At 33.0% G+C, this 14,465-nt stretch overlaps 2 protein-coding genes across 6 annotated transcripts; one reads left to right on the top strand and one right to left on the bottom strand.

The window, feature by feature from the left end:
• Positions 1-1,006: 1,006 nt before the first annotated feature.
• LOC6638763 (peptidoglycan-recognition protein LD) lies at positions 1,007-14,081 on the bottom strand. Of its 5 annotated transcripts, XR_006954707.1 has the most exons (5): positions 13,914-14,075; positions 13,400-13,711; positions 12,356-12,528; positions 1,630-1,708; positions 1,007-1,279 (listed from the first exon to the last, which is right to left on the bottom strand). XR_006954707.1 is itself a non-coding variant. In XM_023181658.2 (4 exons), the coding sequence occupies exons 1-4, from the start codon at positions 13,942-13,944 to the stop codon at positions 1,175-1,177; spliced, it is 621 nt and encodes a 206-aa protein (XP_023037426.1). In that variant the 5' UTR covers positions 13,945-14,081; the 3' UTR covers positions 1,007-1,174. The 5 variants fall into 5 exon arrangements, 4 of the variants coding, with proteins under 4 accessions (XP_023037426.1, XP_023037425.1, XP_002061998.1 ...); XM_023181658.2 differs by lacking the exon at positions 1,630-1,708 and having other exon boundaries at positions 13,914-14,081; XM_023181657.2 differs by lacking the exons at positions 1,007-1,279; positions 1,630-1,708 and adding an exon at positions 11,576-12,023 and having other exon boundaries at positions 13,918-14,078.
• Positions 10,159-11,568, top strand: LOC6638762 (alpha-tocopherol transfer protein-like). The gene has a single exon (XM_023181655.2). It carries the CDS (start codon positions 10,348-10,350, stop codon positions 11,332-11,334), a length of 987 nt encoding a protein of 328 aa, XP_023037423.1. The 5' UTR covers positions 10,159-10,347; the 3' UTR covers positions 11,335-11,568.
• Positions 14,082-14,465: the final 384 nt, after the last annotated feature.

The raw sequence follows: 14,465 nt of genomic DNA, 5'->3' as shown, positions 1-14,465 counted from the left end.
TATATATACCTATATATAAATGTCTGATGGTGTAATATTAATCGTTTAAGTAGCTAGGTTTATATAATAAATCAATTATGCATTTGCTATTTGTAATTGTTTATATGTACTATCTTTGTGTAATAAAAAAAAAGCGAAACATTTAAAAAAAATAATAAAAATTAACATTATTAAGATGATTTAATTATAGAAATCAACCATCGAGCGTATGAAAAAATCAAATTTAATGAAAACATTTTGGTCTTTACCCTTAAATTTGACATTTGAGGGTTTATTGCAAATATATAAGATTTTTAAAAGGTAAGCAAATTGTATTATCATATTCATAAATCAGTAAACTACAGAGTTGTGAGGGTGAGAACATATTTTTAAGGCTATAACTAGTTGGGAATTCCAACAAATTGCAGCCGATTTGTTTTTTAAGTGCATACGCTTAGGCGCCTTCTTAATAAGTGCAAAGACTTCGCCTCCATCAACTAACCATCAAGACAGCTAGCACCCAGTTTTGATTAACTTCGAATTAGATCAAATTCTAATTAAATACTCAAGAAATATTACTAATCTAATTCTCATATCTAAACATCCAAAGATAGAGATTCAAGGCAAGGATAAGCAGAAAGAGAAACGAAACAAAGAAGTTGTGATCCTTAAAGATTGATCCAAATCTTAAGCATATTACTCAACACTGATCGAGCTTAACAGAGCTATGATAAGTAAAGCTTAGTTACAACTTTGGCGGTAAATTTAAAAACTGGTTTCTGTTATTTAAAAGAAAGAAACAAAATATTAATGATATATGAAAAAAACAAATTTTTTTTCATCTTTATGGCTTACTCTTTGAACAATTAGTATAGAGTTTATCTCTCTCTCTCTCTGTCTCTCTCTCTCTATCGCTCTCGCTCTCTATCATAGATATAATGATGTTGGTTTTTGGCCAACAATATGTAAGCTTTGTTTGATTCTGCTTTAAACCTTTAGACATTGCAGACGTTTGTTCGACAGCTTGTAACGCGAGTTTTGGTTGTTTATTTTGTTTTTTTCTTGTGTGTGTGTGTTTGTAACGGAAATTCAAAATTTTAAAGCCAATTGAGAGACAAAAAACGAAATCAATTTGAGGTAAGAACACAACTGAACAATTTAAGTGTAATTATAGTTTAAACATTTTCCATGGTATTTATGACAAGAGAGTGTATCGCTGGCTGGCTGGCTGGTTGGTGGTATCGCTCGAGTGCAGTTCGACGGCATTTTGTTGTCTTGTATCTTGTGTAATTATAATCAACTGTTGGCGAAATAAACAAAAAGCTAAAATCAACAACGAAATAAAAAAGATAGACAGAAAGAGGAGACAGACAGAGAGAGAGAGAGAGACCTAAGTAAGTACTAGTTGGTCGGATTTCGTTGATTTTTCATTTTTCTACGTATTAAGTAAATATTTACCATACATATTTATATTACATATATATATATACATATATAGTTTTCTGTTTATTATTGACGCCCACCGACAGGGATGACCATATATAAGAGATTGCCCAATGATAAATTACATTCTATCGACTCGTATCTATGTGGATCCCCAAAATGATATGCAAAAAAAAAAAAAAACAAAACACCGAAACCAAATCTTACTTGTCCATAGGGTTATCCATTTTTGGATCGGTGGGGTCAATAGACATTTTGGTGTGCGTGTGCGACTCTTGCTTTAGGGCTTAAACGAGAAGAAGAAAAAAAAAAGATGATACCAATTTGTTGTTTGGCCATTTTCGTAATGATAATTAAGCTACCATAAGCTGTATTTCTATATGCTGTTAATTATGGCACAAAAACCAACTACAACTATGTATATGTATATTAAAACAGAAAATGTTACCAACACGAGGGACTGGAGACCATGATTAATTGAACAAGCCCTAGGGCTCTATGCCCTTAAATGATATAATCTTTTATGTTTACTCCAACGCCTTAAATTGGCATTCTATGAATTATCATTTAGTTGCGGAAATACATATGTTACTTTGATGTTAAGATACTCGTAAAACAAAAAAAAATCTAATATCTTTCTACATGCAATTTTCTATAATGATTTAATTTATTTAATGATTTTAGTAATCAAGACATCTTGTTCATTATATTCTCCCTCTGGAAGCGTAACTATATATTCTTCAATTACTTCAAAAGAGTACAACAAAAAAAAAAATAAACATATGAATCTTTAGATATTGCATTCAGATATCTCTTAGTATATTTTTATATTGAACTTTGTAATTTCACAAAATTTTGAACAAGTTTTGTTCTAGTTTTTGCATAAATAGAATGAAATTTGATTGTAAATTTCAACTAAAAAACACTTGGGTTTGTTTTGAGTTGGAAAACTTGAAAATTTGAAAACCAAAAACGTTTGTCATATTTGAAAATGGTTCAGTTGATTCTTTTAGTTGTTTACTAATTATTTGCAAGAAATTTCATTTAGACTTCATATCTAGGACTTGTTTATGTCTTTATATTCTATTACCAATGGGGCGTATACGTAACAATTGTTCATATAAGTACGTAATTTCATTGGTCAAAACTTTCTAATATTCCTAGGCTAAAAATTTTTCTTCTTTCTTATCAAGTTTATTATATTGTATCCTCAATTTGATTATGTGTACATTATAATTTATTTAATGTCATTATAAAGTAAAGAATAACGATTTCTCTTTCCTATTTCGATTTAGTATCTTTAATAAAGAAAAACTTGTACCTATTATAACTTCATTTTTGTCAAATTCTTAAAGAAAACTGTTTGAAAAATTACAAAATTTGTTTAACTCTAGAAAGTCATGGATTTTTTTTTTTGAAAGTTCAGATCATTGTTCGTATTCGACTAACTTCTATCAACTTAAGAAAGTTCTTTAAAATTTTTTCAATTTTCAAATACCTTTAACTTGTTGATTTAATCGTTTATGAAATTATATGAAATAAGACTTTTAGATTTATCAATTTGTTGAAAACACGTCAACTCTGAAAATGGCGTCTTCCTATGTCGTCAAACATCGACTATCTAGGACAAACATCGACTATCTAGGATTAGGTAATAGCTTAACAAAATTGAGGATCATTTGGGAACATTAAAAACTGTTTGAATCCAAAAAACGCTTAAAGTAACTTTGGGTCAATGAATTCAAATAAGGAATAGATACAAATCTAAAGGGATCTTCTTGGATAAATTGTTTACTGGCTATTCAACTTTGAGCTCTTGTAGCGGTAGCTCATTTCTGGTTACGAGCCAGAGCAGACCTTCGACAAGTAAAACACTTACATATAATGATCTAACTAACTGTCGGACAGTGTATTTACAAAATCAACAAAGTAATCTAGTGTGTCTAACTACGATAGCATGTAATGGAATTTCGAAAATAAAATTAAGGTTTTTCCCCTCTCCAACTCCCATTTGAACACCAACTTTAGCGGCAACTGCATTCCCAGCTTCGTCAGCGCCTTCTTCTCCTCCTCCAACTCCAATTCCACCTCCACTCTCCACCTGCTAACTGAAACTTGTTGCCAATTGTTTTGTCTGGCGCAAAAAAAAAAGGGGGGGAAAAAAGAAACCAAACTCAGCTCTGTGTAATGTGTTTATTAAAAATTATTATTGTTCGCATTGTGTGGAGCGGCATCTCTCTTTTTATAACTTACCATCATCAGCTGATGTGGAGCAATTGGACAACGTCGACCACGACGACTGCGATGACTACCTCCACCATCATGATCACCGCCACCACCAAAAAGATGTAAACTCGTTATACCCCAGTGAAAAAAGACAAAAAAAACAAACTGTGTAAAAATATTTAAAGAAAACGTGCCAACAATGAGTGAGCATTATTACACATACTCAACGAAACACCGAGCAGCACATGGTAATATAATAATAATGAAAACGAAACAAAAAACCAACAAGAAAATGTTTTAAAATAAAATGTTGAAAATAATAAATGTGGATCTTGGTCTTGTTGAGTAGGTCATTCAGCCAGTTAGCCAGTTTAACTGGTCAGGGACTTGAACAAAATGAAGGTTGTACTAAACTTTAGGATTGGGCTAGGCACATTATACCCCGCCACTCCCCCCTAAAAAAAAGGAATATCAATTTTAGAGTAACATATAATTTGGAAATAGTTTCAAAAGTTCACTTATTTGAGGTCTTTAACTTTGATAAATATTGTTCTCATCTTTATGTTCTCATCTCCGTTAGAAAAGTATCCAAAAACCAGTGAACTGTAATAAAATCTTTTAAGCAGGTTATTCTTTTTTTTTTAAATTTGAGAAATTTATGCAGCTGATTACATTCCCTGATCTTCTTTGGAGTTCATTTTATATTTTCCTAATTGAAATACCTGTATATGTTATTGTTTGCACAGTGTTGCAAAGCAAAGTAAATCTAATATAGAATATTCTCTGCATTCCTTGGAATTTAAGCATAAAAACATAGTCAAGTTATAGTTAAAGTTAAAAAAAACGATTCATAGAGTCAATAGACTGAAACAATAGTTTATAGTTGAAATACTTTACTTTTGTAAGTATTTTATCCTTTGAACAGTGTTGGAAAACAGATATAAAAGCAAAGGCGACTGGAATTTGAAGATAAAACAAGTTGAGTTTGACATTAATGTTTCAAAAAGGTTTTAACTAAATTGAGAGCAAATAGAAATGGTTTCAACTAAACTTAAATATTAAAATGTAATTTCCTATTTCTTTTTGAATCCTTTCTTTTGGTTTTCCAATAAAACTTTCTTTTTAGACCATGTCAAGTATTATTTCTAGACTATTGAAAATTTGTTATATTAACTTTGATTGATGTACTTTATTAACTTATATAACCCTTCCAATTAGCATTTTGGGTCTTCATTCAGTCAACAGTTTAATCGTTCCCTTGCACAACTTGAGCTGATCTTCTTTTTTTTCTGCCTTCTATTAGCCTAATTTTTTTGTTAGCTCAATTAACATTTCCTCGGACTAATCAGCAATTGACATTGAAAAACTGTCTCATCAACAACATGATCAGCCCACATAATTATCACAAACACACGCCCAAGACAATCAATTTCTCACACTCCGGGACTGCAATCAAAATGACTTTTTGGACTAATCAAAATTTTAACACATCCGTTCCCAAACCCAGAGTCAGAAAAAGAGAGAGAGACCCCAATAAACGCAATCGCGCCCACTGATCGATCCAATGATCATTGAATTAAATGCAAGAAAAATGCATACCTACGCCCTGTGGATTGGGCAATCGCATATCGAATGTCCCTGAAATGAGATAAACAATGAAAACCAACGCTATTTCCCCCTTTATCATAACGATGAGCTCAGAGGGTTTCCACAATTGTTTAAACATCCCAAAAAAAGAAAAAGAAAAAAATTCACAAATCAAAATTCAATTTCGAATTCATGTTTTCAACGATGACTTTGTTTAAAAGTTTTGAGCTCGTGCATCAAAAAAAATAAAATAAACAAAATAAAAAACAAGATCATTAGACACCATCATCAGCATCAGCATCGGCATCGGCATAGGCATCATCATCATCATCATCATTGGCATCGTGGGTATTGCATTTTCAAGGTTGTTTTCAGCTATATCTCAATCTCTCGGAATGCCTGTGCCATGAAAATGCAAATTTCATCTCCCTGTAGTATGGTAGTATTCGCCATGAGCAATGTTTTCAATGAGCCTAATCATTAATGTTCAAAAGTGAAATAGGCATGAAAAGGCAAATGGCAAAACAACTAACAAAGACAATAGTTAAAGAGAGTGAGATAGAGAAAGATGAAGAAAACGAAAAATTAAAAAAAAAACGCACACAACAACAACAAAAAATGGGGGGGAACCAAAGAAAAGAAAAAAAAAAGAGTTAAAAGTTGAAAATGAGTAAAAATAAAACCGCTAGCGAACCTGATTTACCGACGCCACTGGCCAACTGACTGAATTTTTAGGAATTGCCTAACCAACCAACCAGCAGCCACAGCAACAGCAGCCGCAGCAACAGCCGCTGTAATACGAGTACAGTGAATACTCAATTACATGGATAAAAGAAATTATTAAATGGAAGATCCCAAACTTTAAGTTTGTGGTAACTCCGATGTGCGGAAAGTGTTGGTTAGCCATTAAAATCTATATTTACATCTAATACAATACTTAAAAGAAATGCTGGATTGATGATGATTCCAGATTTGGTGACCCCGATGTAAAGTTTGTATTGAATGGAAATTTAAAGAAATATATGTATAGTGTTCAGTACATTGCTAAGAAAAATGTTTCATTGGCAACTCCAGAATGCCATAAAGTCAACAAGTTTTAAGCTTTGGTGACCCCGATGTGAAATCAGTGTTGGTTAGTTATTTGAGAGAAAATGTACTATAGTTGTAATGGATGAAAAAGTTTCATGAAGTCAAAAAGTTTTAAGCTTTGGTGACGCCGATTAGTGTTAGGCTTTAAAAATATATAACATTTTCTATAAACATATTGCAATAAGTCTTGGGTAATGTCTAGAGTATGCATGAAATTAGTTAGTTAGAAATTAGTTTCTTAACCTTAAAGATAATGAAGATTAATTGTAAATTAAACCTTTTGAAAAATTTGTATCGTTCAAATCTTTAAAAATGTTGAAGTTCCAAAAATCATCCTTAACTTTTCAGATAAATGAAATAGTAAAGAAGGAGAATAATTTGAATCATGAATTGATTTTCAAGTTTCAAAAGCTTCTTTTCAAGCAAAAATATTTCAAATTAATCAAAAAATAAACTCATCTCAAGAATCTTTGAAAATAGAAGAGAAATAATAATAATTGTTATTTTCCCTTGAAATTTATATCAAAGTTACTTCGATCTTCGATTATTAAAAGAAAGAAACTTTCAAAATGGGGTTAAAATCTTTAAAATTTGTTTAGGAAAAAGTTGCCAATATCTGTTACAAGATCTCACCAGCTTATCGAGCAGAGATCTTTAAAGTGATGGCTACTCCATCTTACTGAATGCCTACTGTTTCCTGTGGTCTGGGGGCTACCTTTGATGGCGTTTTTGTAGGCAGTCTGAAGCTGCCAAAGGTTTGTGTACTATTTGCGACGCGCGTCGCACTTTCGGTTTTTGAGTTTTCGAAAATGAAAAAAAAAACTTGTTCACTCCATGCAGCAGCAGCAGCAGCAGAAAAAAAATTTACCAACCGATCAGATTGCATTCGTCTCTGACTCTACTATATCGAGTGTGTGTATATGTGTGTTTGAGTGAGTGTGTATGTGTGTGTGTGGGCATTATATAATCCAGTTAATTTCTTTTAACATTTTCTTGTTGTTGTTTTTGTGTTGTGTTTTTTTTTTTTGTTAACTCTTTTTTGGTTGTTTTGGATTGTTCGAAGCCTCCACACAGCGTCATTCGTTGTTCGGACCTCGCGTGAGTTGGACGTAGTACACGTCGATACGAAAGATTGTCTGACATAAAACCTAAAACCAATATATAGTCACAATATATACACACATATATAAATAAGGATCAAATCCAAATAATAGCTATATTAAGTGAGTGCAAAAAAAAATGATAAAAGAAAAACAAATACAAATTAATGAAGTGAAGTGTGTCTTTAATTTTTTTTGGTATTCTTTTTTTTTTTAATGAAAAACCGCAAATGAAATCAAAATCAAAAAGAAAATCTTCAAGTCACTGCAAGACAAGTTGGGAAATCTCCTCTAGGAGACTTAGACAGAGACAGAGACAGAGACACACACACACAGAGAGAGAGAGAGAGAGAGAGGGAGAGTGAGCGAAACAAGTTACTTAATTTGACATTTTGAAATCGCATTTTCAGTTGATGGAAAATCAAAAAGAAAAAAAAAACAAAAACAACTTACAAAATGCAAATCTTTTTTGGATAAATATAAATCAATTAAACGACACCAGACATACAAATAAAAACCCCGAAAATATTTGCATATGCTGCTGGGAACTGGCATATCAAAAGGAAGCCAAAAAGAAAGAAAGATCGAAATATATATAATATATGTAATATAATTCATATCTTTGTTTAAGCTTGTCCATGGATTATGCAAACACCAAGAAGAAGAAGTCAACGCAAACAAATGAACTCTTTCTTTCTTTTCATTCATTCATTGAAACTTTTCGGGCGATCAATTATCTCTTATTGTATCTATAACTTGTGACCCGCTTTAACTAACTTTTTTTTTTTGGTTTGGTTTGAACTTGAACTAATTTGCCAAGTTGCTTACCCCTGTGTCTCTCTCTCTCTCTCTCCCTCTTGTTGTCTATTGTTGTGTGTGTGTTCATAGGCGAAAAAATAATTTATACATCTTTTTTCATTGTTTGATATATAGTTTTTTTTTTTTTTCTTCTTTTGATTTCATTTACATTTTGTGTGTGTTTTATTTTTTTTCGCTTTGGTTTTTTTTTTTTAGTTTGTGCGTTTTTAATTAGCAAATATTTGCAAATTACAAAGAAGCTGTCGATGATGATGATTATGATGGACCTTGCTTGGACCTTGAACTAATTTAGGTTTTTGTTTGTGTGACAAAAGGTTTCTTTATGTTTTTAAATCGAACAAGTTTTTTTTTTTTTGGCAGAAGAATCCGGCAAATGTTTTCCGATGACTTTTGCATTTTGCTTTTTGAGGGATTTTCCCCCCTCTAAGACGTGTGACAATATTTAGCCATCAATTGTTACATTGCATCTTTTGGTGACTTTTAGACTTCACTTGTTTGTGGCTTAGACGTCACATGAATTTACCTCATCTAATAATAGATGTTAGGGTGCTGTTCCTTTAGTTTTTTATTAGTCATATTATTATTGTTGATTTCTAAAGATTGTGACACATTTTGTCAACATCTTCCAATGGGCTGCAAGATTTTCTAAGACAAAAACAAAGGTTAGAACAGATAATTTCGATTCTCTAGAATCATAAACCATTTTAGCCTCAAATCATATTGATTTTGCTAAGGAATCTTTGATTCAATTTCAGAGAAGATGTTCATTTTTAAAATAATTGCCTCACCAATTAACTAATAATGACTTTTTATTTAACTTTTAAGCAGTGATTAATATGTTGACCATGTAGTAGACTCCTTTACTTTGACTTCTAGCAAATCAAGTGGTTTATATGGGATGTTCTAGAGATACTTTCAACGCTTAAGGTCACAATAAGTCTCAGTTTGAAGACTTATTGTGACCTTAAGCGTTAAAAATATCTCTAGAACCTCTCATACAAACTTTATAGTTTCCTAAAAGTATAGATCTGTGCAATTTTTGAACTCAAAATATCAGTAAATAGTATTTAGTTACTTTTATATAGCACTTTTCTTAGTTTAGTTGAATTATATGATATCATCAATGTTGTCTTTTTGTTTCTATGCTAAAAAGTCTTTCAGTTTTTAATACAAAACTCTCTATTTAAAATTCTTTCAGATGCACACAGAACATTTATCAAAATACAACTAAAACTTAGGGAAATTGGCTATAAAGCATTAACAGATTCACTGTGAAAAGACAGCAAGACTTCTCTTTGTGTGCTGATCTATTATAGCATACAATGCTGGAAAAAATAATAGAAACGGCTACTCCCTTAACCTTTAAATTCAGTTAAAATATATATTTTTGACATCAAATCAGTTAAATAAGATAGAACTTTACTTTGGGTTCGACTTTACGTCTATTTTTGATTAAATTTTCTTTTCAAGCTACGATTTAGTGCAAATACTTATATGTATATAGTCATAGTATTCTGACATAGTACCTCAGACTTAATGCTCTAATGAACTTTAGGTAATCCGAAGTTAACTTTTTTGATTTTGTGATGCTTAAAATTCTCATTAGAATCAAATTCAACATTTATTACACTTTAAATTAGACTGAAAATAAGTTTTTGAAAACTCAAATAAGAAAAACAACTTGATTAAGCGAATAATTTATTCATAAAAGTATAATTAATGTAATTAAAATATAATTTGGCTTAAAAATTTAAATGAAATGACTGGAAGCAATCTCTTTGGCATATATTTCTCAATAGAAGAGTCGATTTTGTAGTAGTTTGAAAATTATATATTTCTTTTCAATTTAAAACTTGTAATTAATGTTCGTGTAAAACCACAAAAAATCCCAAAGAAACCAAAACTTGAATGAAAAATTTCAATTATTTAACTAATTTAAAGCTAATTACATGTCTAACCACACACATTCTTGCCTCTCCCTTTTGCAGATTAACCACAAAACAAAAAAAACAACTTATAGACAGCCACCATTTAAGCCATAAAAAGAAAAAACTTGAAGAAAAAAAATAACCCAAGACAGAGAGATCCAAGCGAACCGATCACGATGAAGGAAACCAAAGTAGTTGACGAAGAAGGCGGAGCCAATCCATTGTCCGAATCTCTATTGAAAATAGCCAAACGCGAGCTACGCGAGGATCGTTGCACCAGAGAGCAAAGCTTGGAACAATTACGAAATTGGGTGATCAAGAATGAGGATCTACAAAATGTGCGCTGTGATGATACGTTTCTGTTGCGCTTTCTGCGCGCCAAGAAGTTCAGTGTACCGATGGCTGAGCAGACGCTACTCAAGTATTTAAACATACGTCGAACCTTTCCACACATGAGCACCAAACTGGATTATCTGGAGCCCCGTTTGGCCGATGTCATTGAGCAGGGCTATATATTTGCTGCCCCACAGCGTGATCGTCATGGTCGTCGTGTGGTTATAATCAATGCCAAAGGATTGAATCCAAAATTGCATACTAGTTGCGATCAGGCCAAAGCACATTTCTTGACCTACGAATGCCTGATGGAGGATCAGGAAACCCAAATAACAGGCTTGACACATGTCGGTGATTTTTCGGGTGTATCGACCGCTCATGTCACCAATTGGAATCCCACAGAATTTGCCCGTATCTTCAAGTGGGGCGAACAGAGTCTGCCGCTGCGACATAAAGAGATCCATTTGATAAATGTCCCCTCGACACTGAAGTGGTTAATTGATTTCGTGAAAAATCGTGTCAGTTCAAAAATGAAAAATCGTCTCATTATCTATGCCAGCGAAAAGGAATTACAGAAGAGTGTCGATGCCAAATGTTTGCCTCTGGAAATGGGCGGCACAATGCCCATGCGTGAGATGATCGAACTGTGGAAACAGGAACTGGCCTCCAAACGGGATTTGGTCTTGGGTCTGGATCAAAGTCAATTGCTATCGGATCGTGGCATACAGCGGCGAAGCAGTTTCAATTCCGAGAAATCAAGTTCGGGACCAAATTTCGTATCACAAATTGAATCGATTGAGGGCAGCTTTAGGAAATTGGAATTCGATTAGAGTATCCCAAAACAAAAAAAAAAAAAAATAAATAAATAAAAAAAAGCAAAAGGATTAGAGCGCTGGACACAGACAGAGAAGGATCGATCTTCATACATTTATCTATTTACATGAAATTATTTTAGTCCGCTTTTATGCTTTTTCCGCTTGTCTTATCATTTTTTGTTCTACGGTGGGCACATCCTAATTGGAGTGTTTTTTGTTTTTTTGTTTTTTTTTGCTTTCAAATATAATCCTGCGCTTAATTTTTTTTTCACGTCATCATACACAAAAGAAAAACAAAAAAACCAATAAACGAGAGGAATAACTTTTTTGCAATTTGGGCTGATTTTTTGATTCTTCATTCATTTCATTAGCCATTCCCCTCTATAGTTGGACCAGAGCTCCATCTGCTCTCTCAATTTCTCCGCATCGTGAGTATGCCTGGTGGTGTTCCTCAGGGCAAACAGATTGTAAGCCATTTGTAGACGATGACGCTTATGGGATTCCCTTATCAAAGCCTCCATGGCCTGCAATTGACAACGATCGGGTAAGATTGATGTGAAATTACCCACCAAAGCTATCACCAAAGATATAGCTTCGGGTATTTGTTGGGCAAAATTGCTTTCGTAATGCCAGCCACGAGCCTCGAAGGCCTGACCATTGCTGGTGATCAGGAAATTGTAAGGTAACTCATCCAAACGAAACTTCTGTGAATACAGTTTGGAATTAGTCATGAATTAGTCAGGGACAGATTAAGCGACCTCTAAACCAATAAAAAATCCACAAAATTTACAGCCTCTTAAAGATCACACCGCCCTCCAGCACTGCAATTGGCAATAAACATTGAAACTTTCAAAATAAGGCCCATATGCCAATTTTCAGTCTTTATCGATGAATCAAAGATTAGAAAAAAGCAAAACTGATTCCTTAAACTTGATTAAGTAGGCCAAAACTTCAGATTCAAAAAGTGTTTTCTCAGATAGTCTGACATATCTCTCACAAGTTGTTTCTATTATAAATTCATTTAAAAAGCACTTACTTGAAGTCTGTGAAGTAGTTCCATACAATTCTCGTAGCACTCCTCGCTGGCTGTGTGGGTTATGAAGACATTTCTAACATTATCGGCATACAAAATTGGACTTTTTAATGGAATATTACTCCAAATATCATGCTCTATCAGTTCAAGGGAATAACCCTTGTCGGGAAAATGTGCTAAACCAAAAAAAAAACGAAAAAAAACACAAATTATATACAAATAGATTGCAATTTTGTAGGTAAGTATCAGTTCATAAGTTTAGGTATACAGTGAAACCTCGATATAACGAATCTGAGGGGGATCGCAAAATTATTCGTTATATCTATTGATTCGCTATAAGTACTGAAATGTAAAACCTTAGTCCTTTCAAGGGACTTAACAAAAAATTCGTTATATTGGGTTTTTCGTTATAACGAAGTTCGTTATATCGAGGTTTCACTGTATATTAAATCACAGCTTACATCAATTAAAAGCAAAAACTGATAACAATCAAAGGGTTAAAAGTTGTTAAACATTTGATTATAGAAAAATTTTTACAACTTTTTGCAAATAGGAAAACAAAATAAAAATATAATGGTTTACGCGTGGCTAGAAAACGAAACTAAACGCTTTATTTGGTTGTAATTCTCAACTAGTTTTAGCACTGGCATCTTTGTCAATAAAGTCAGCTGATGACAAATCTTGGGAAACTCAATTTTGAATTGTATATAAATAATAAAAATATCAGGCATTAGAATAAATAGGATAAGGTTTTCGAATACGATATGCAAACAAAGGTTATTGTTTTGAGAAGGGAAAGAGAGATGGAGCTTAAACTCTTAAATGCTATTTAAAATGTGATGCCTATAAATAGACGATCAAATTGACTCAATCGACTTTTCAGAAATCAAAACGAACCTCCCACTCCAATGACAAATATCTCAAAACACACCAAAAGTCACGTTCGCTGTGTAATCAGAGGAAATCACTTATTCTCCTTGTTTAGTTTTATTTCAATTGAATTGATTGGACTTTCGTATATGAGATTTTAGAAAAAAGTAAACTCACATTGTCTCCAAAGTAAATATGTGGCCAATCCCAGACTAGTTATGATCATGCTTAAGAATACGAGAATGCGACAATTCAGGCATTCTTCTATATAGATGGAGGATGAATTCCCTGGCGATGATGATGATGGTGATGATGAGGGTTGAAGTGTGGTTCGTTGTGCTCCTCTTTGTTTACTTAATAGGGGTGTTGATTCATTAGCTTCACTGGCCAAACCGATTTCAATAAACAATTCCTCTTCCTTCTCTTGCGACTTCTCTTTCTCCTCCACCATTTGTTGTTCCTCATTGCCATTGTGGCTGTGCCATGAAGCTATAGAATATATAGAGCAAAATACAATGTCACATGTTAGAAGACTTTATGATAAAACCATAAACAAATACACAAAATGAACGATAAGCCAGCATTAGGCTTTAGCTAAACAAAAAAAAAAAACCATCGTGTGGTCAAAGTTTGAATCTGTTGTATATATGTATGTTAGTATATATCTTATCTGCATCAATCAGAGGCTTACCCACTGTGATAACTCTTTGGCCCGTTTCCATGTGAATTTCTGACCCTCTGCGTCCTAGTTCTATGGCAACAGCTTTTAACTGGTTAAGGCTGCTTCATTTTCGTGTTCGTGTAATGCTGCAATTTAATCGATATGCGGAGCTCTTTACTTTTACACGCAAAATCTATGAAACGACTGAATTCTGATTCCGATTTTAACGAGAGAACAACACATTGAGCACTTCCCGCATACTATTAATGCATTATTCAGATCGACTCGGACTAGAGAGTGAGAGTGAGTCGGCCAGAGAGAGTAAGAGCAGCCATGGAGCATGGAGCAAATGCCAAATGAGTAACTGCGTCACATTACACAGTCAAGTCAAGGCGGCATTTGCTTTCATCATAGGCGAGAGCTTATCGAAACAAAAACAAAGCAACAAAATAAAAGAGTATCAAATTGTGAAAACTTCCTCAAATACTCGGAAGTGTTCAAGAATATCTCTATTGGAATAATAAAAGATTTTAATTGGTTAAAATGATTTTTAAAAGCTTTTCTTCATATCATATTATGTAA

The sequence above is a fragment of the Drosophila willistoni genome (assembly GCF_018902025.1).
Source record: "Drosophila willistoni isolate 14030-0811.24 chromosome XR unlocalized genomic scaffold, UCI_dwil_1.1 Seg144, whole genome shotgun sequence".
Lineage (NCBI taxonomy): Eukaryota > Metazoa > Arthropoda > Insecta > Diptera > Drosophilidae > Drosophila > Drosophila willistoni.
This window is presented reverse-complemented; position numbering and strand designations above follow the sequence as displayed.